Raw genomic sequence first — 19202 nt, forward strand, 5'->3', positions numbered from 1 at the left:
TTTCTTCTCCTTTTTTTTTTAAATAAAAAAACATTTTATTGCCTAAAATGCAATAACATAGGATTTTATTTAGCATACGCTTGCTCATGTGTGGCAAAGGATGAATCTGCAGCTAAAAGCACACATCTACATGTGAATCGGTAATAATTTTTGGATTAACCGATTAATAACTGAATAGCAAAAGGTACTTAACTTTTAAGATTTTTTAAAAAAAATCTGACATGTAAAATGTAGATTCTGTTTGTACAGTTGTTATCCAGTTAGTAGACGGACATCATCTGCATCTGTACACATTTGAGCACAAGTTACTGAACACCTAAATCATTAGCTTAGCATAAACTCTATGCAGTCTGAGGAAAAGGTCGAAGGTCTTGTCAGTTTAGAAGCTGAAATCTGCTGATTATGTGTCTTTCTGACCGATGGCAGAGAAGCAAATGAGCATATTCTTTACAACAAAAAGCTGAAATGTACAAAGCAGCGACATGTTAACTTTTTCTCTTTTTTTTCTACAGTGTTTCTGCACTTTTTATGTGCTTGCTTCTTACCCAAGGCAACGTCTTTTGTACTTTGCTTTTGACGTTTGTCTTGGTTGCATTGTTGAAGACGAGACGCTCCCTGTCAGATGTTGTTGCGTTCAGTCCCGTTGTCATCTGTGGGAGACTCCTCTTCGAGGTGATCTTGTTTTCCCCCAGGCTCTCTGACAGCTTCCTACCCTTTAAACCGTCTGTGGCGGTCTGGGTCGTCTTTGGCTTCGCCTTGGCTTTGCCTGGCGTCTTCGCAGCCGTCTTCTTCGTTGGTGGTTTCGGCTTCCTGCCCATGGCGTTCTTGTTCATGTCTTTCTCCTTGAGCTTCTTCTCTTTCTGCCACGATTTGTTCTTGTTCCTGCCGACCGGCTTGGGCGGCATTTTCCTGTCCGGCTTGGCGGCAGCGGCTTTGGTTGTGGTGCTGGCTGCGGTCGTGGTGGATCTGTACCGACCGCTCACCGCCGGCAGTTTGGTGGCCGGTTTGTATTTTCTTAGTGGTGGTCTGGTCGGTTTCTCGTTTGCCTTCAGCACAGTCTCTGGAACGGCACACATGCCAGCAGTAAGTACTTGTACTTTAACAACTCTGCAGCCAAATATTTTGTAACTTGTAAAAATGGAGCATTTGGCCACCGAAATCGGGTTTAAAAAGGGGGAATGTTTGGCATTTCCCTTTTTAAACGTGTTTGATGTAAAACGGGCTTTTAATAGTCTTATAATGTACTAAATGTGGCTGTGCGTCTCTGGTGTAAAAAGGGAATGAAACAGAGAGAGTATGGCGTTCTAAAGACAAGCACAGTATAAGGATGCTGCTCAAAAATGTATTTCAGTGTGCTTAATTTTTTGTATAATTATATTTTGAATAACTCTTTAATATTTTTAATTTTTTTTACTTAAGAAAAAGCTAAGCTAACCTAATTCTGGTAATTATAAAATTTTATCCACAAACTTGTTTTATTTTATTTTTTTTTTTCAAATAGAAACTGATTGAATTTGATATTTAATTTATGGAAACTCACAACAGTTTGTTCACATTTTGTCTTTTTCTCCTCTCAGTCACATAATTTAAACAATCCCTAGACCATTTGAATAGAAAAATTGGTTTCTGAATCCAATTGTGACCCTAAAAATCGGAATGAAATCGAATCAAGTGTTCAGATTAAAGTTTTGTTGTTTTGTATTTTCATTGCTTTACTTTTATATCAGGTTTTGATTATTTAAATGTTTACTCTGTTTCACACAGGAAGATTATCGACGGCGCACCGCTTCCTAGCTTCGTTTCTGGTGCGAAAAATCACCAGATTTAGTGTAAATGACCACCAAAAGCAAAGCTGAGAACGGCTCAAATGACTCTTGGATCGACTGCTGTTATGTTTTTCAGATTGGATTTGTTTTAAGAAAGTACATGGTCTTGGCTCCTCTCAAACTGGGGCTGTCAGTTTTAGCCTTCGGGACAAACTCATCTGTATTTAAACGAAATAAAAATGCAAAGGCTGTCATCTCCTGCAAGACAGGAACTACTTAGAGCTGACCTTTTACACCCACATAGTTACTTTTACTTCAGCTTTTCATATATATGTCTTGTAATTGGGTGTTACTGATGATCTAATTACAGAAAGATGTAATTTACTAAAATATGTGCATGTTCCATAATATGTGCATGTCCCAGCTGGTCGTGGAGTCTTTTCTTTTTAAAAGCAACATTTTTACTCACTTCATGCTGATTTTAAAGTGCCGTTTTTGATACGGTAAACCACAGTGTTCTTTTTTATTTTCATGACTCGGATCATGTTGTTTGTAATTGAGGGCTCAACATTGCATTGCTTTGACTCTCGTTTTGAGGCCGTATCATCAGAGTTCAACCGGCTGCTGCGTTTACCTGTAAGCGCTCGTCTCTCATGTGGCGTCCCCTCAGGGCTAAATTGTTCGACGTGACCTTTTTGCCCTCTATAAGCTCCCTCTTGGTTGAACTTCTCAGAAAGCGCAGCCTCACACCTCATTAGAAAGCTGATGACACTCAGTGCTGATGAGCGTTTTGACTTACGTTCACTGGGGACGAATGGAAACTTTTTCCCTTTCACCTTCACAGGCAGAGGTTTCTGCTTGCATTTCCCTGGAGGAGCTCTCCTGCAAAAGTTGACAAGTTAAACTCATTAAGTTGTCTTTTAGAAGTATAACTACTATTTACAACATAAAAAAAACTACATTTGAATTTTTTTTCTTTTAGGTTGTTAAACTAAGCCATAAAAAACACAACTCGGCTTAAAAATGCTCGTTTGTTCTTCGACTGGCAGGAAGTGCAGGATTAGTAACCTCACTCTATTCTGAGACCCGACAGATGTTCCCTGGAGCAAAGCACACAACCTCTGTAATTGCTCCCTCCATCTATAGATGTATACTATGTGTTATTTAGGTAGTGTGTGTGCTTAAATTGCTCACTGTCGGCAGCGTACCAGTAGTTTTGAGATCAGGACAAATTCCTTCGCCCGTTCCTCGGTGTGTTTCTGTGGAACAATCATTTGAACCTGAATAATCTCAAACACAGCAAGCACTAAATAAAAGTTTGTGAAAAATAAGGTTAAACCCTTGTATCCAAACCTTATTTCTATCATTTTTTTTTTTTTTTTTTGTCTTTATCAGAGAAGTCTGCGATTGTGCTGATCTTAGAAACATCTGTGTTTCCTGACTCTGGCTTATCTGGAAAATAAATGTTCCAAGGTCGCTTTTTATTGGCTTTAGTTCTACTTTCAGTACGATGATCCCACAAGACCTATTAAAAGAACCTGAGGTCACTTAGCATCAGCATATCTTTGTGTAGCTGGCTGTAAGGCAAACCCCATTCGGTACGTTTTGGGGAAAAACCACCTTCAACACGCCATCATGATCACTGGGGTTCCGCAGGGCTGTATTTTAAGACCCTCAATAGCTGTTTCCTCCATTGACCACGTAGTTGCGCAATTTGACTCAAGAAATAAAATCCCTTAATGGAAACGCGGCAATTCCAAAAAAACTTTACCTCCACATGCCCCCCAAAAACGTTTTGCCGCTAGGATGACGCCGTATCGAAACTGCAATAGAAACCCTTTTTTCACATTACGAGTCACATGATCAACAACCGGATGCTACTGCTGGCAAAAACCACAAAGAAGAAAACAGGAAGTAGCTTGAGATATGTTTTTTATTTCTTATCACGCGAACAAACTTATTCATGTGATTTTAATTGTTTCTTATTTAATGTGAACATAACAATTGCAACTTTTTTTTTTTTTTTTGCATTAGTGGAATATTGACAAAGTTTTGCACACTTTTGTAACGGAAACACAGCTACTGTTGGCTTTGTTGACCTTTGACTGCTGCGCCAATTATGAGCTGAATTACATCATAAAACATAACAGCAGTGCACCTCTCCAGTAATTAGATGGTGACGCAAACAGAGAGGAAGTGAACCGACTCGAGGCCTGTGTGGCAACAACAACCTGACGAGAGATCACTGTTGCCTTCAGGAGAATGTGAACGCCGCAACAGCGGCTCCATTTTCTCCAAAGGCTGAAAACATCAAAATGTCCGTCTTCACGACTTCCATACAGGAAGTCCACTCTAAGCACGCTGACCTGCGACATCTCAGTCTGATTTGGTAGCTGCTCTACCGCTGAACAGAAGGCGCTTTAAAGAGTCGAGAAAACCAGCAGGACCTTGCTCCCATCTGTTCAACAACGACATTATTTACGTTGCCAGAGCAGATCTACTGGGATTATAAATGGTCTCACTCACCCCGCACATGGGTTATTAGACTGTCTGCGCTCTGGAAATGGTTACTGCAGTCTGCACTGCAGAACAACTGTGTTTAACCAGAGCTTCTTATTGTCGGTAGTGGCCATATGTGCTGGCATACACTGTCTTTTGTCTTGTGTTGAGCTTTAAGAAATACAATTTTGTTAAACTCTGTCACATAGTACGAATGAAAGTAAAGCTCACTAGTTTAATAACGTGCTAAAGCAAAACGATCCGAAACTGATGAGGGCGCGAGAGTATAAACATTCAGGACTGCTGGATAATTGAAAAACCATGTCGGTCCAATTTTAACGGTGTGAAATGTGAAGTGATTGCCGATGTTTATTTCCATCTTTTTGCTGTTTTATGCTTTTTGGGGGGAGGCAGCGAGGAGGTCGGCCATGTGATGTAGGAGCAGGTGTCAGTGGCTGCGTTTGCTTTACAAATGTTCACAAAACGCTGAAAATACCCCACTGATGAAGAAAAAAAACAATTTCAAAAGAGTTAAAATCACATGTGAATACGTTTGTTCATGTGAGGAATACTGTTCTTGTCAATTGTGTACTTTAAGCTGTAGCAGTTTTTAATATGGGTTATATAGGCAGTTGCCCAGGGTGACAGTAGAAAGGGGCGAGCGATTTAAAAAAAAATTATAATAAAAAAATTAGCTTTTTTTTCATGCACCATTCCTGCAAACACCACCACCACTGTCTTTACAGACCACTCGTCCAAAATAAATAACAGCTTTTTATTTCTACACCAATCTCTCCAGTGACTTCTGAACAGTCTCGCATTCAACTGACACCATTATCATTTCAAGAATCAAGCGTTATTCATTAAAATATGCTGCTTTCTTACCATCCTCGTGTATAAATGTATTTATCCAGTGGCTGACACGGTCTGCAAATAGCAGATTTTCTTCTTGAGTTTGTTTTTTTATTATCCATGTAGGAAGTATAAGTTTACACTTTTTTTTTTTGTGACGATGCGTTTAGCCCTATAAGGAGGAAGGTGTTGCACTTCATTCACAGTGTCGTTTTCCTTTTCTGCACCACATGTTTGAAATGACGAGGCGCGCCTGTGCTGTGCAGAGTGCCGCTCTGGGACTGATTCAGGGACAATGTGGTTAAAACTTTCCCAGAGTTATTAGTTTGGGAGAAACGGAGGAGAAATCCTAAAGGCTCCTGTGCAGAACTCCAACTGAACGGCTGCACTCAAGCCTGCATAAAGAGTTTACACCAGAGACTGCAGGAGCAAGCCAAATACATATATATTTATATTTAATATTTAAAATATTTAGTTCCGATGACTGATTATGATTTTTCCCACACTTTATTTTCTTTGCACCCCTCAGAGAAAATTGTTTGCTTTTTCTTGCTTTGATAAACTTCATGGAGTATTTTAATGGAGCTCCACATTCCTGAAACATCACAACTGGAAGTTACCTGCTTTTCCCCCCAAGTCCAATACTGTCCAGATGTTTTTTTTTTTTTGTTTTTTTTTTTTATTGACTTCAAGTTGGGACATTTACATGAAAAGACTCAGTCATCAGAGCGAAAGAGGCCTCCAGAGGAAAGACGACCCCTTCTCGCCTGTCCTTTTCATAAACTGATGCAAGAACGCCTGCATTTCTAGACTTGAATTTTGCACATAAAGCACATGAAGTAAGAATACTTGTGTTGATTACTTAAAGTAGACATGTACACTAATTTTGTTTGCAGCATGACAGTGTGGAATCCTGCATGTTTGTTTTAGTTTACAGTGTTTAATTCAGTCATCGAGGCAGAGTAATGCTACTGGAGAGATAGACGGATCACATAAATGAAATATTATTTTACTTAAATGGACATTTCATGTCTGTACAAGATTTAATCCCTACAAGATTTAATCACACTGTTGGATTTACATGAGGACTGAGCGGCAAAGTTGAGTTTTTGAGCTTTTAACTGACTGGAGAAAACAAAATATGTATTTATGATACCAAGAAATTAATCAGTCTGTTAACTGATGGGATTTTTATTTTACCGTACGACACCATTAGTCTTTTACCTGCTAAGTCATTAATGCAACGTAAAGCTAATTACTCTATGTTCAACATTTGACCTAAAGAATTGATCTTAATGTAAATCAAGGATAGCAATATCTCAGTGTTACATATGACACCCCAAATCAAAACCAGGAACCACAAGTGGAGAGTAAAAAATAATTTTAAAAAAAACATACATTTCTGAGAAAATACGTGATTATATGCCAGTATATGTCATAAAGAAACCCCTCTGTGCTTTATGTAACAGTTTAGGAGGAATAAAATGACAAACTGTGTGTTTGTGAACCTGAGCCGTTTCATTGTGTTGGGGAAACCGGCAGCCGATTAACAAACCGGCTTTCTTTGGCTATTTGCACACTTTAGTTATTCCTTTCAGCCAAAACGCTTGAGAGGAACACATGGCTACTTATCGGCGCTACAACATCTGAAGAAAACAGATCCAATCGGTTATTTACAGCAGACATTGAAAGAGGAAAAAAGACTCCATCCTGCAAAGCGCATCTGTCAGCTTGGTGTGTTGGAACCTGATTGACTGTTTTTCCAGATTGAAATTGAAGCCTCAAAGAGCTCTGTGTCACACAAGCCAGAAGGGGAGCAGCAAAGGAGCCATTGTGATCAGTTTCCATGGATGATTGCATAACTTCTCTGAACTTTGAGTTGTATAACCTCTACTTGATTTGTTCTTTATAAAAAGTTCCTACAAAGCAAGAAAGTTAGACTTCAGCTAATGAGCTCGGTGTCATGTCTGAAGTTTTTTATTGCACTTTTTGTCTTTTGCTACGAAGTCACAAATCTTGCAAAATGTCCTCCAATGGCACTGAGTATCGTTGATACGGTAAAAGAAACATTGTTTGAGTAACTTATGTAGAGTGTATTACTAAAGCATTAATACCACTTTAAATATTGAACATTTAATTAAACTTTTAACAGCCAAATTGCAAATTTGCAACAAAAAAAAACTTACATTTGTTTCAAAAGTCAAAAAAATTCAAGTTTTGAAATTTTTCGGCTATCTTTTGACTTTTCAAATTCAAAAAACTTTCTGAGATTTTTTCAAGACAATTTCCAAGATTAGCCTCAGAATTTATTTATTTTTTCTAGAAAATCTTTGACTTTTAAAACTTGATTTTTCAAGACATTTTTGGAGATTAAACTTGGTGGAAATTTTCTCATCTGTTTTTTTATCTACAATGTCCTTAACACTCCGCCGTAGTATTCTGTAGCGCGGTGTGTAATGAATAATAATCTAAAAAAGGTCTGTGCGTGATGCTGTACCTGGACGGGTCCATGAATTTAAACACCGTTCCACTCGGGGACGTGGCACTGGGGTACGAGGTGGCCAGAAAGTACAGCTCCCCTGACAGGAAATCACAAACAAATCGTCAAAAGGAGGAAGAAGCGTTGGAACTCATAATGAGGAACTGAGCAAAGCCAACCTGCTTCATCTTCAGCGAAGGAGATGATGAATTTGTGGTGATGATTGATGAGTCCAGGAAAGGAGCAGGTTGTTGTACTACCCATGCATATGCTCTTCTCTTTCCAGGTCCCAGCTGCTTTGTTTTCCTCTAATGCCAGGAGCCGACTAAATGAACAAAAGGAACCGGAAGTAAAAAGAAAAGTCACAGTTTTTACTCAGAAGTGTATTTTGAGTCTTTATTCCTTCTCTTAAGGAGCAGAAAACCGTTATTTTTAGTCTGGATTTGGCACAGATTAAGGCAATCTTACCCAGTCATGAAGTCTCCAAAAATGTACAGGCCGTTCAGATTTGGTGATTCACATCCTCTGTACACATACCCCCCCGTCACAGACTTCCCGACATGATGGCTATATGCAAAGATGGGGAGGATGTCATCTGTTGTGGCAGAGAAACGCACGTCAGACTTTACTAAAAATCTAGCGGATGGGAAAACTCTTCCGCCAGAAACAGCAGGTGGCGAAAGTGTCAGAAAATGGCTCCTAGTTTCCACTGTTAAAGGGAACAGGAAGGAGTTACTTACTCAGAGAGGCGTTTTGGCACAGCTTGATGTCGTAGCACTCGAAGCCCTCCTTCGCCCTCCACCCGTAGTTTCCCCCTTTGACGATGATGTCGACTTCCTCGTAGCGGTTCTGACCGACGTCTCCGCAGAAGATCCGGCCGCGGCCGTAGCCGCTCACCGGGTTGCCGCGGTCCACGGAGCATCGCCACATGTTCCGTACGCCGTATGCGAACACCTCCGGCCGAGCGTCCAGGTCTCTGGAGAACGGATTGTCAGGTGGGATCCGGTACGGTTTCCCGAGCGGGTCACTTCCATCCACATTGATGCGCAGCACTTTGCCCAACAAAGAACTCCTGAGTAACCAGATTAAAAAATGGAGGGACGCACAATATTTAATTTTTAGTCGATATCCGATATGCCGATGTACTAAAACTCATTTGGCCGACAACCGATGTCAATACCGATATTTTTTCCCTACACCTGCCTAATAAAACTATATGATTTTCTCTACTGTGAAGTTAAAATACTGCATTACTTTTATCAATTTAACCTGCTGCCGAATGGAAATGCTAAAAATGAGGCTGAAAATGATGCAACACTTTCAACTTCCAGTATGTTTAATGTTGAATTTATTCATATTTACGGCTCAGGAATTGTGCAGTGCTTATGATTCTGGAGGACTTTCCATAAATCAATGACAGATGAACGGAGAAATGCATAAGAACATTCCAGATAAGAAGCTGAAGATGAATATAGTGTGTATGTCTGTGCTGGCCAGCAGTGTGTCAAACATCAAGGAATCTCTTGATTGGTTTCAGAGAAACTCCGGCTGCCAGAACGGCCTCGTCTGACACCAAACTCACATCCAATTGAAAAATAGAAATGACCGAAGATCACAGTTCACAGAAAGGAACCAAAGATTGCCAACATCCGGTGTGAGTTTTACTTCTATGGCCCCATAAGACATATTTAAACTGAGAGAATGATCAATGCTGATCTTACCCAATGCACATCTAATTTTCATCGTTTGTATTGGTTTTATTGTTACAAATTGTGGCTAATGGTTGGTCTGTCGCAGCTCTTCCATCTGAGGACACCGATTGGTTGGTTCCCCCTAATGAGGTCATCCTTCTACTTCATTTTGGGATAGTTGGCCATGACCTCTCTAGCGTCTTCCTCAGTCTTTATGACTCTTCCTCAGTCTTTATGACTCTTCCTCAGTCTTTATGACTCTGTTTGTTCACTAAAGTTCTCCAACATCAGTGAGGATCTGCCCTGATTTACAGATCCTCACTGATCTGAAGAATGAAAATAATGCTTGTGATTACATATTCCAGGCATATAAGAACAACTTGAGACAGTAAAAATAAATAGATACTGTTGGGATTTGACATGCTCAGTGAAACTGACTCGAGGTTTTCATCAGTTTTTGTCACAACAGAAGAGGACATTTTATTGCTCTTTCAGACCACATATCTCTGTAAAGCTTTCTATAAAAACTACGCTCCTTATTCGTCAGACTGTCAGTTCCCGAAATTGCTGGATATAAATTCCACATTCATATCTAAAATTATAAAAATTACAGATCTCGTAGGATTAATAAGGGACATGTGTGCAGATCTAAGACAGGTGGCAGGTTTGATGCATTATCACAAGCATTATTTTCATTCTTCTCAAAAGCCCATCAAAATCAGACAGGATGCACTGTTGGTTATTCCAGGTACGTCAGAACAACTTGAGACGGTAACAAAGACATAATAACACATTGTGTGCACAGAGTCGAATCCTGCTGTTCTGGAAACAGAAGAAAATCCCAACTTTTAAGACACTGGGTCTCAACTTTGACTGATACCCTGCAACTGGACAGGATACGGTACATCCTCCATCATAGGCCCGAAGATTTATTTTTTAAAATCTGGAAAGCAGTGAACTCACTTATGAACAAGAAGAACTATTAAAGTGTATTGTACGAGCCGCGTGTTAGTTCATTTTAACAATTTCCTCTGAGTACTTCGAACGAAAGAGAATACATCTAGTCCCAAACTATTGATCCGAAGCCCTGGAGCCAGAGTTGACAAAACTCCAAAGAAACTGATTGGTCTGTTTCAACACCTTCACACTGCAGTATAAACCTGGGTTGATAAAAACAGGCAGATCTTCCAGGTCTCCAGCTTGGTCTGTTAAGGGATTTGGTATTTATCTGTATCTTACATCGTTTGTTTTAATAAAAACTTCACAATAGACTTTTTCCACGTGATTGGATATGAAATGGAGCTGTGACCTTGTGATTACGTTTGTTGTGAACTTGTGCTAAATGAACAACGCTGAATTGACTGCAGGTGCTGTGTGTTTGTATGTTCTCCCGAGCGTGAAGCAACCCGGCGGCTCTCACTTGTTCTGTGCGTTGCCGTACTTCCCAAACGGATCCCCGGCTTTCCCACCGTCTCCCGTGAAGACGTACAGGCAGCCGTCTTGACCAAACAGCAGCTGACCGCCGTTGTGATTTGCAGCCGGCTCCTCGATTTCTAAAATAACTCTGCGAATGAGAAAAGGATGCTAACAAAGTTCATGTTTATGCCTCTAGCTCGTGATCGTTAGTGAGCAGAAAACCACTGCTGGAGACTACAAATTGTGTTCTTCTTAAACGAGCATTATTATCTATTTTCCAGGCGCCATTTTATAGCACAGTTATGTAACTGTTACCTTCAGTTGTTCTAAAATTGGTGAATATATTAAATGTGACTTAAAAGAAATTTGACTTTGTAATTTAACAGCTTGAAATTGGGCCTCTGTCTCTTTAAGAAACTCCTGCTCTTTCTGAAACCCTGAACAACACGGCTCCTTTATTAACCTTTTTAACAACAGTTTTAAAACTTTTTTTTTTATTTTATTTTTTTTTTACCAGCGTTGCTCTGAGAAGTAGCTCACATAATGAGCTCAGCAGATGCTCGGTTCCACCAGGCGTTTGCTCAGACAACAGCTCTGATTGTTTCGCCTCTAAATCCTGTCGGATTATTAAAATATTTTTCAATATACCAGTGTCATTTTCCGTCGCCTTAACTTTGCTGTGCATTGTTATGCACCTTTATTGGTCTATTACATGGCAAAATGCGAAAAAAAGGTTAAAGGGAGAATACTTTTTTTTTTACAAACTGCTGAAAACGTCTGTCAGGAGTGGACATTGCATCTCATCAAAACACCTTTAGCTGAAAAGAGAGCAAAACTAGTTATTGAAGCGCTTCTGATTATAATAAGTCTTACTTTCATATAGAAAAGACTGTAAGTCCAAGTAGCTACGTGTGATTTCAGATGTCAGCTGTAAAACAGACTCTGCAGCGAATTAACCCCGCACGCCAGCCTAGGTAGTAACGGAGAAATATTTCTTCATGAAATACGACCCGCAGGCGAGCTTTCATCCAAGATTTACTCCCGCTTCTGTCATATCTGGGGCGTAACTTAACTCTAATGCTCTATTTCCTGACAGAGGCCTGAGGCGTTTAAAAGTTGCATCATCCAAATAACTGCAAAAAAATTTTTTAAATTATTTTCATGTTTAAATATTAGTTAACGACATCTAAGATTTCTTTGGCCTTTGTTAGAGTTTCAGGGGAATCTGCCCCAGAGAAATTTGCCCCTGCCTCAACGGGACGTCAACAATAAATCATCAGTGCGAGCTTTTGGAGCTTTTACAACATACGGTTATATTGTATGCCGTTATACACAATAACAAATTTTGCTGGGGGTTAAATTGGCTCAATAATTGTTGCGATAAACGATAACATTGTTGCTTTGAAACCTTTTCAAAGTATTGTATTGATAACGGCATGATAACGCAAGCTGTCTCTGTCAAAGGCCAATAAACTTTAATTTTGTAAAGAGGCAAAACAAAACACACCAAGCAAAGAACTATAAATAAAAACCACTTAAACTAAGCCTGTCGCAATGCCCAATTAGTCAAATAATCAAATGATGAATTAAAAAGAGCTGGATCATTTCCATTCTGATGATCGATATTTTTTGAAGGGCAATTTCGTTTACAGAGACGTAGTATTACATTTGGTCTAGGTTGTAAGTGTTTTTTTGTTTCCATTTTATTAATTCTTAAAATATCTTCCAGTTCGTGTGAAGTGCTCTGTGCAAAATGAAAGTGTACTTGTTCACTCTGAAACTTGCATTGTCGTGAACTTATCAATATATTACTTGAAAATGGTCTTGAAACAACAACATTCTCAACAAGAATGTTATCCAATAATTATTGGGACAATTTATCGTCCAGCTCAGTTTGTTATCGTAACAGGCCTACTTACAACCTAAACCAAATGTATTATGATGTCTCAATATTCCGGTGATATTATTAATCATCGGAATGGAAACCATCGATCTCCTTTTCATCCAATTCATCAATTGATCGTGCCGTCAATTGATGAATTGCTCAAATATATATCGGAGTCGCATCAGAGGCCGAACTTTATCGCCTTACCTCTCAGAGTAAGGATCGGCGACGTTCATGTCGCCGTCGGACACTTTCATCTCGCTGATTCGGATTCTGTCCACCTTGCCGTCGAACTGGATGGAGTAGTAGATGAAAAAGCGGCCGTTGCGGCGGTACTTGGGGTGGAAGGCCATGCCCAGGAAGCCCCTCTCGTCCCCCAGCCAGGGAGTGGTCAGCACCGCTCCGCTCATGTCCAGGAAGGGCTGCTCCAGCCGGCTGCCGTCGCGCAGGTACACCCAAACAAAGCCCAGCTGTTCGGCGATGAACATCCTGTGCGTGTCGTCGCCGCTGTGCAGCATCAGCACCGGATTCCTCAGGCTGTTGGCCACCTCGGTCAGGCACACCTGGAGACACCCCCTGGGGTCCTCCACCACCTGCCCCAGGTTTCTGTTGAGGTCGGTGCTCTTCAGGACCCTGGGGTAGCAGTAGTCTTGGTCGGAGAGGTTGATGAGGCTGCAGAAGGTGGCCATGTCCCGTCCGGACGTGTCCAGCAGCAGCTGGTTGTCGGTCAGATATCGGACAACGTGGCGACACTTGCTGTGGAACTCGGAGCAGTAGCCAAAGCAGAGTCCCGGCAGGTCTCTGACCGGAGTGTAGGGGTCTTCCGCGTCGTACAGGTGGGCAGCGTAAGGAGAGCACTCCTGGGTGATTCATCGGAAGATGTTTAGGCAATGACGAGATGACGACGACAACGACAACAAAATATGTCGAACGAATCGCACAACCCGATGCATTGAAAATATCAAAAGAATCTCTTTATGCTTTTATTCGGGGTTGAGGTCAAATAAGCAAAACATAAACGTCTCCAAAGAGTTAATTACAGCTCTAAATAAACTAATTATCAGTGTGGATGATGTGTTAATTTAGAGTTCTTAAAGGGGCTGTGTCATGTATTTCCCAGGCACATAGTGCAGTTTTATAGAACAGTCAAGTAATTGTTACCTTCAGTTCTAAAAATGCTTTATATATCAAATATGACTTAAGAGAAATTTGACTTTGTAATTTAACGTCTTGAAATCGGGCCTCTGTCTCTTTAAGAAACTCCTCACCTCAGGTGTGACGTCATTCCTAACTCGGAAAAATCCAGCGCTGCTCATTGATACCAAAACCAGTTTCAATGTACGTTGATGTCATTCCTCTCTTGTACTTTAGACTCTGTAAAGCCATTTGTGATGCAATTATCTGTGAAAAGTGCTTTATAGATATATTTAGTGACCAGCTACTGCACACTAGCAGTAGCTGGTGTGTAACACACCTGCTATCGTTAGCGTCATTTGTAACATCGTATCACTGTTATTATAGCTATTATATCATTATTATAGCTTTTGATTTTAACCATACGGAAGAAGCAAACTAAAAATAAAATATTTGGATTTTGAAATGTAGAGTGTGCCGCGTCATGTTAACTATTTTAAAGTAATATCAGCTCATAAACGCTAAATTTACATGAAAAAGTAAATGAAAACTAGCTAAAAAATAATATAAAAATCATTTTTCCATATGTAATAGCATTTAATTTTTGTTATTCAATATTATTCAAAATTTACATATAGATATATATATATAACTTTATTACTCTTGTAGGTCCCCTAGTGGTGTGGAGGGCCTAAGCCAGGGGTGTCAAACTCCAGTCCAGGAGGGCCGCTGTCCTGCAACTTTTAGATGTGCCTCTGCTGCACCACCTGAATAGAATAATTAGGTCATTAAGGCTCTGGAGAACTGATCTACACAAGGAGGAGGTCATTAAGCCATTTCATTCCAGTGTTTTGTACCTGTGGCACATCTAAAAACTGCAGGACAGCGGCCCTCCAGGACTGGAGTTTGACACCTGTGGCCTAAGCAGTCACTTATCTCGCATTGCCTTGGGCCAGCTCTGCATCAGGACCACCAGCACCAGAGCACCCTCAGCATGATGCTGCCCCCACCATGTCTGACAGTGTTTTCAGGTTTGAAAACTTCCTCCTGACTGATTCACTCATTGTGGCACAGTAGCGTAATCTCCGTTGATCTGACTACAAAGCTTTCCTACTGACAACTTTTGTCTCATCCACACAGGCAGGCTGTGGGTTTCAGTTGCGCCTGAAGGTGACAATTACAGAGTGGGCACTTCTTTGGCGGTCAGGACGTTCTCGATTAAACTCGCTTCACTGTGGACGGCGGTCCAGTTAATGCTGGATTTGTTCTTAAAACATCACAACAAATTCTCCGTAATCTTGACTGTGAAGGTTTGGGTCCGAAGGGTGGGACTTTGAGCCAGTTGGAGGTTTCCAGACAGACGATAATCCCAAACATGTGCTGCTTTTTTTTCTTCTTCTTCTTCTTCTTCTTTGGAATGGATAAAAACATAAAAATTCTGGAACACCCTGCCCGACATAAACGCTGTTCAAAATTTATGGACTATAGATAAAAGCCTATTCTGTACCAGAAAGCCAGCCAGTTTAGAGGAGCTCTATCAGTTCTGTCAAGCAGAAAGGTTGAAAATACAGCCAGAAATCTTGCAGGATTTAAAATCTACAAAAACCAGCTGTTTACGTGCAACTAGCTAATCCACACTGCAAATCTTAAGAGTTTGTTTTTTTTGTCTAGTATAAATATCTGAAGTAAGTTTTCAGCAAGATATTTAAGCAAATAATTGCTTAATGTGGATGATAAAGTTCTGCTTCCATTGGAAAATTATTTCACTTATAAAATGGGCAAAAATGTCGTGTTAATAAGTAAAATAATCTACCAATGGAACTAGAATTTTTAATAACTTTTAAGGAATTATTGACTTAAAAAAAGCTCATATTTCTTGCTGAAGAGTTAATTGTAAGTTAGTTTTTTTCTTATTTAGAGAGCATTAGGATATTTGCACTGGAAACTAAACCAAAAATACCTGGTAAGATTTTGTGCTTTTGCAGAGCAAACATCAAAGGATCTGTATATGCTTGTTTCATTTTGACTCTGTTTTGAATTTGAAATTTCAAACTTGCTTTTAACAATCACTGAATTTTTTCGTACGTTCTACAAAAAAAAAAAAAACAACAACTTCAATGCATCTTTAAAAGCCAAACATCACTTCAATACAGTGATGAGTGCGCAACCTCGTGTCACAATTTCACGCTCATGTTGCATTTTCAGATATTTTTGAGGTTCATCCTCCTGACTCGCCAGCTTATGCGTTATGTAACGACGTCAACAATTATTGTTTTTCATCTTCACCTTCGAGGTCACGCTGTGAAATTCCGCCAGCATATTAAACCCGACTCCCATCACAGCGTCGTGTGAAAGCGAAATGGCCCCGGCTGTGGAGGCGGTATGCAGCAGGCTCACCTGGCACATGATTTCCTTCAGCACGTCCTCACACAAGTCGTAGCCCGCCGTCTCCAGCTGCTCGATCACGTCCCAGTATCTCTCCGCGATCGCGTTGTCCGTCCGCTGGTCGCAGCAGCCGAACTGCTCGTACTGGGAGCAGAACTCCAGGTGCCACTGCGGCTTGAACGGCGGCTCGAAGTCCAGGCACTGAGGGTGAGCCGATGCTGGCTGGATAGTGGCAGGCAACATCACTGAGATGAGGATGGCGAGGATGAGGATGATGTTGATGAAGATGGCATCTGGTGCGCCGCGTGCCCGCTTTGGGGAGGCACGCGCCGCCGCTGCCGCCGTGCGTAAAAGCGCGCAAACGGCACCGCTCGGTCGGAGAGCATCCCTCTGCTTGCTCGTCATCGCAACCGTCTGACTCCATGAGACTCCTTTACCATCGGCTGCCCGTTTATATAGGCGGCTCGGCCGGCCTCGTGAGAGCGCGCGCGCGCTCAAAAGAACGCACACAACGTCTTGCGGCGTTTTTTTTTTGTTTGTTTGTTTGTTTGTTTATTTGTTTTTTTTACTCCAGTTACGTTTCCAACCAGACTTATTAGTAGTTCAATTAGCAGAAAGCAAAAGTAATGAAATAAAACTAATGATATTTTATTGTTATTCCAAACTTATTTGTGTGGTTTCTGCACCGCAGCTAAAGTTAGCAGAGCTTTACGCATAATTACCCAAAAGGGGGGCCAAGAACACACACACACACACACACACACACACACACACACACACACAGGGCACGGTGTCGAGGCATGCACACACAGAAAAGGGTCAAAGCAACACAAACTGTAATTATGTCGCACATCTATGTAAAGCGCCTCCGGGCAGAGCTGGATGCCCACACAATGTATAAACTGTTCCAGCATGTCAGGAGGTATTTGAATATAAAGTCTAGTCAGGTGTGGATTACACAATTTTGAGCTGCTTCCAAGAAAAAAATTACTGCTGAAAGAAAATGTAGGAGCAGTGACAGACCATGCAAAAAAAGAAAAGAAAAAAGAAGGCGCACCTTGGTGATTGATAGATATAAACAGATTAGTGGCTATGAAGCTTCCTCTGGCCTGAACTGTCTTCCATATGTAAGCTGTGTTCCCCTTTGTTGCTTGTGGCAAACATCAAATAAGCATTCTGGTGGGCATGGAAATTCACTGTAAAAACACAAAATCCTCCATCACACAGTTTTTAAACTCAATCCCACAGGAAGTTTCTAGTCAGAACTAAAAAAAAAAAAAAGGTTTGTGATTACAGAGCGACCAACAAACCCTCCTCTGTTAACTGCGAAAACAACAAATCTTACCAGGTGATTCTGGTCCAGTTTCTAGTGCAAATATCTTGAAATAAGATAAAATGAACTTCCAAGACACTTTTCGTAAAGAAACAGAGGCTTGTTTTGAGTTGATAGTCTCTTAATTTTGACGGAAAAGTAGTTCCACTGGCAGATTATTTCACTTATAATTTGGGAAATATGTTTTTGCTGTCAGTACAATAATCTGCCAATGGAACAAGCACTTTTTTTTATCAATTTTGAGGAATTATTGACTTAAAAGAAACTCATAAATCTTGCTGAAAAGTTACCTATGAGCTAGTTTTTCTTATTTCAAGTGTATTTGTCTGATTCGTGTATTCGGTGATGTTCGTCAAGATGGCGCCGGCACAGCTGGCTGCCTGCAGACGCAGCTCCCGTCGTGTGTGTTTGTCTGTGTATATTTGCTGTAACCGATTAATGATCCGTGCTTGAAGAACCCATGGATCATCAGTTGGGCTTTCCACAATGGCTGGATGTGGTTCTGTCGATGTTCTCCGCGTTCTTCTGCTACTTTTTATACTCGTGGTTGCGGAGAACCTCGCCGAGCGGAGTAGCGGCATTGTTTGCTCGCATGAACGGCTGATTGCGCCGTGTGGGCCTCTGCTGCTGCCCGGAGACGGGCCTGTGGTTCCGGAGGAGTTACGGAGGAGACGACGGGGCTGCGGGTCTGGAGTTAAACGGAGGGAGAAGAGGAGACGGCGCAGGCTAGTGGTGAGGTCTTTGGGAAATAGGACAGAGGAACTAACGGCGCTGGTTAGGACCCAGAAGGAGTACTGGGAGTGCAGTATCTTTGCTTCACGGAAACCTGGCTGCACTCGCTTATTCCGGAGGTTCCTGGATTTTCCTTGGTGCGGGGGACAGGGACTTTTCCAAGAGTCGGAAGAAGAGGGGCGGTGGGATTGCACTTTATGTGAGTGAGAGGTGGTGTAATCCCGGCCATGTTAACCTGAAGGAACAGATTGTAGCCCGGACATTGAACTTCTGGCTGTGGGAATGCGGCCGTGTTATTTACCGAGGGAGTTTATGTCCGCCATTTTGACCGCTGTTTACATTCCCCCATCAGCTGATGCAGCGGTGGCCTGTGACGTCATCGGCTCTGACACAGCCAAACTCCAGACTCAACACCTGGACGTTGTTATTGTGTCTTGTCTCTATGCTGTAACTGCGAAGTAATTTCCCTGCTGGGATGAATAAAGTACTTCTATTCTATTCTATTAAGATATTAGTATTAAAATTAAACCTAAAACACTTGGGAAGATTTTATGTTTTTACTGTGTAGAGGTAGAGGTCCTGAGAGCCATGGGGCCAAGAATGATGCCTGCAGCTTTTTTTGTTTTCTTTTTTATTTAAATGCCTACAGCTTGTGGTGGAGCCGCTCTGGGCAGAAAGCCATATCTCTCATATTTAAAAGCACCACCACGGATTGCAAATTTACAGTTCCAATTGTGTTTGCTGGCATCTCAAAACACAGTTTCCAGGTTCTCTTGAGATCTACTCTTTTTTTTCCACATTACTTCATACATTTCTGTTGGCTGAAATGTCCAGCTGCGAGTAAACAAACGGAAGATCCAAAACAAAAATGTATCGATTCATTCACACCTGATCAGAAAAATAAGCAAACTTAGTTTGGGGCCGCGCGGTTGGGGGAGGCTTACCTGACGATCTGCTCCAGGACGTTGAAAGGACGTAATAACGGCTGCCTGCTGTTTGAGCATTTAAAGAATTTAAAAACACCCCAAAG

General features: G+C 41.2%; 1 protein-coding gene across 1 annotated transcript; it reads right to left on the reverse strand.

The window, feature by feature from the left end:
• Positions 1-212: 212 nt before the first annotated feature.
• hhipl2 (HHIP-like 2) lies at positions 213-16621 on the reverse strand. Its single transcript, XM_027999862.1, has 9 exons — positions 16120-16621; positions 12796-13448; positions 10708-10851; positions 8337-8668; positions 8065-8191; positions 7776-7921; positions 7615-7696; positions 2566-2648; positions 213-1060 (listed from the first exon to the last, which is right to left on the reverse strand). Exons 1-9 carry the CDS (start codon positions 16510-16512, stop codon positions 507-509), a joined length of 2514 nt encoding a protein of 837 aa, XP_027855663.1. The 5' UTR covers positions 16513-16621; the 3' UTR covers positions 213-506.
• Between the last annotated feature and the right edge of the window lie 2581 nt (positions 16622-19202).

The sequence above is a fragment of the Xiphophorus couchianus genome, chromosome 19, assembly GCF_001444195.1.
Source record: "Xiphophorus couchianus chromosome 19, X_couchianus-1.0, whole genome shotgun sequence".
Taxonomy (NCBI): Eukaryota; Metazoa; Chordata; class Actinopteri; order Cyprinodontiformes; family Poeciliidae; genus Xiphophorus; species Xiphophorus couchianus.

Excerpts from the sequence above, each read along its gene's own strand:
- hhipl2 (XM_027999862.1), bottom strand. The coding sequence starts at position 16,512 with ATGACGAGCAAGCAGAGGGATGCTCTCCGACCGAGCGGTGCCGTTTGC. Across the intron at positions 7,697-7,775 it reads CTTCGCTGAAGATGAAGCAG|GGGAGCTGTACTTTCTGGCC; the intron begins GTTGGCTTTGCT and ends ATTTCCTGTCAG. Across the intron at positions 1,061-2,565 it reads TCCATTCGTCCCCAGTGAAC|AGACTGTGCTGAAGGCAAAC; the intron begins GTAAGTCAAAAC and ends GTGCCGTTCCAG.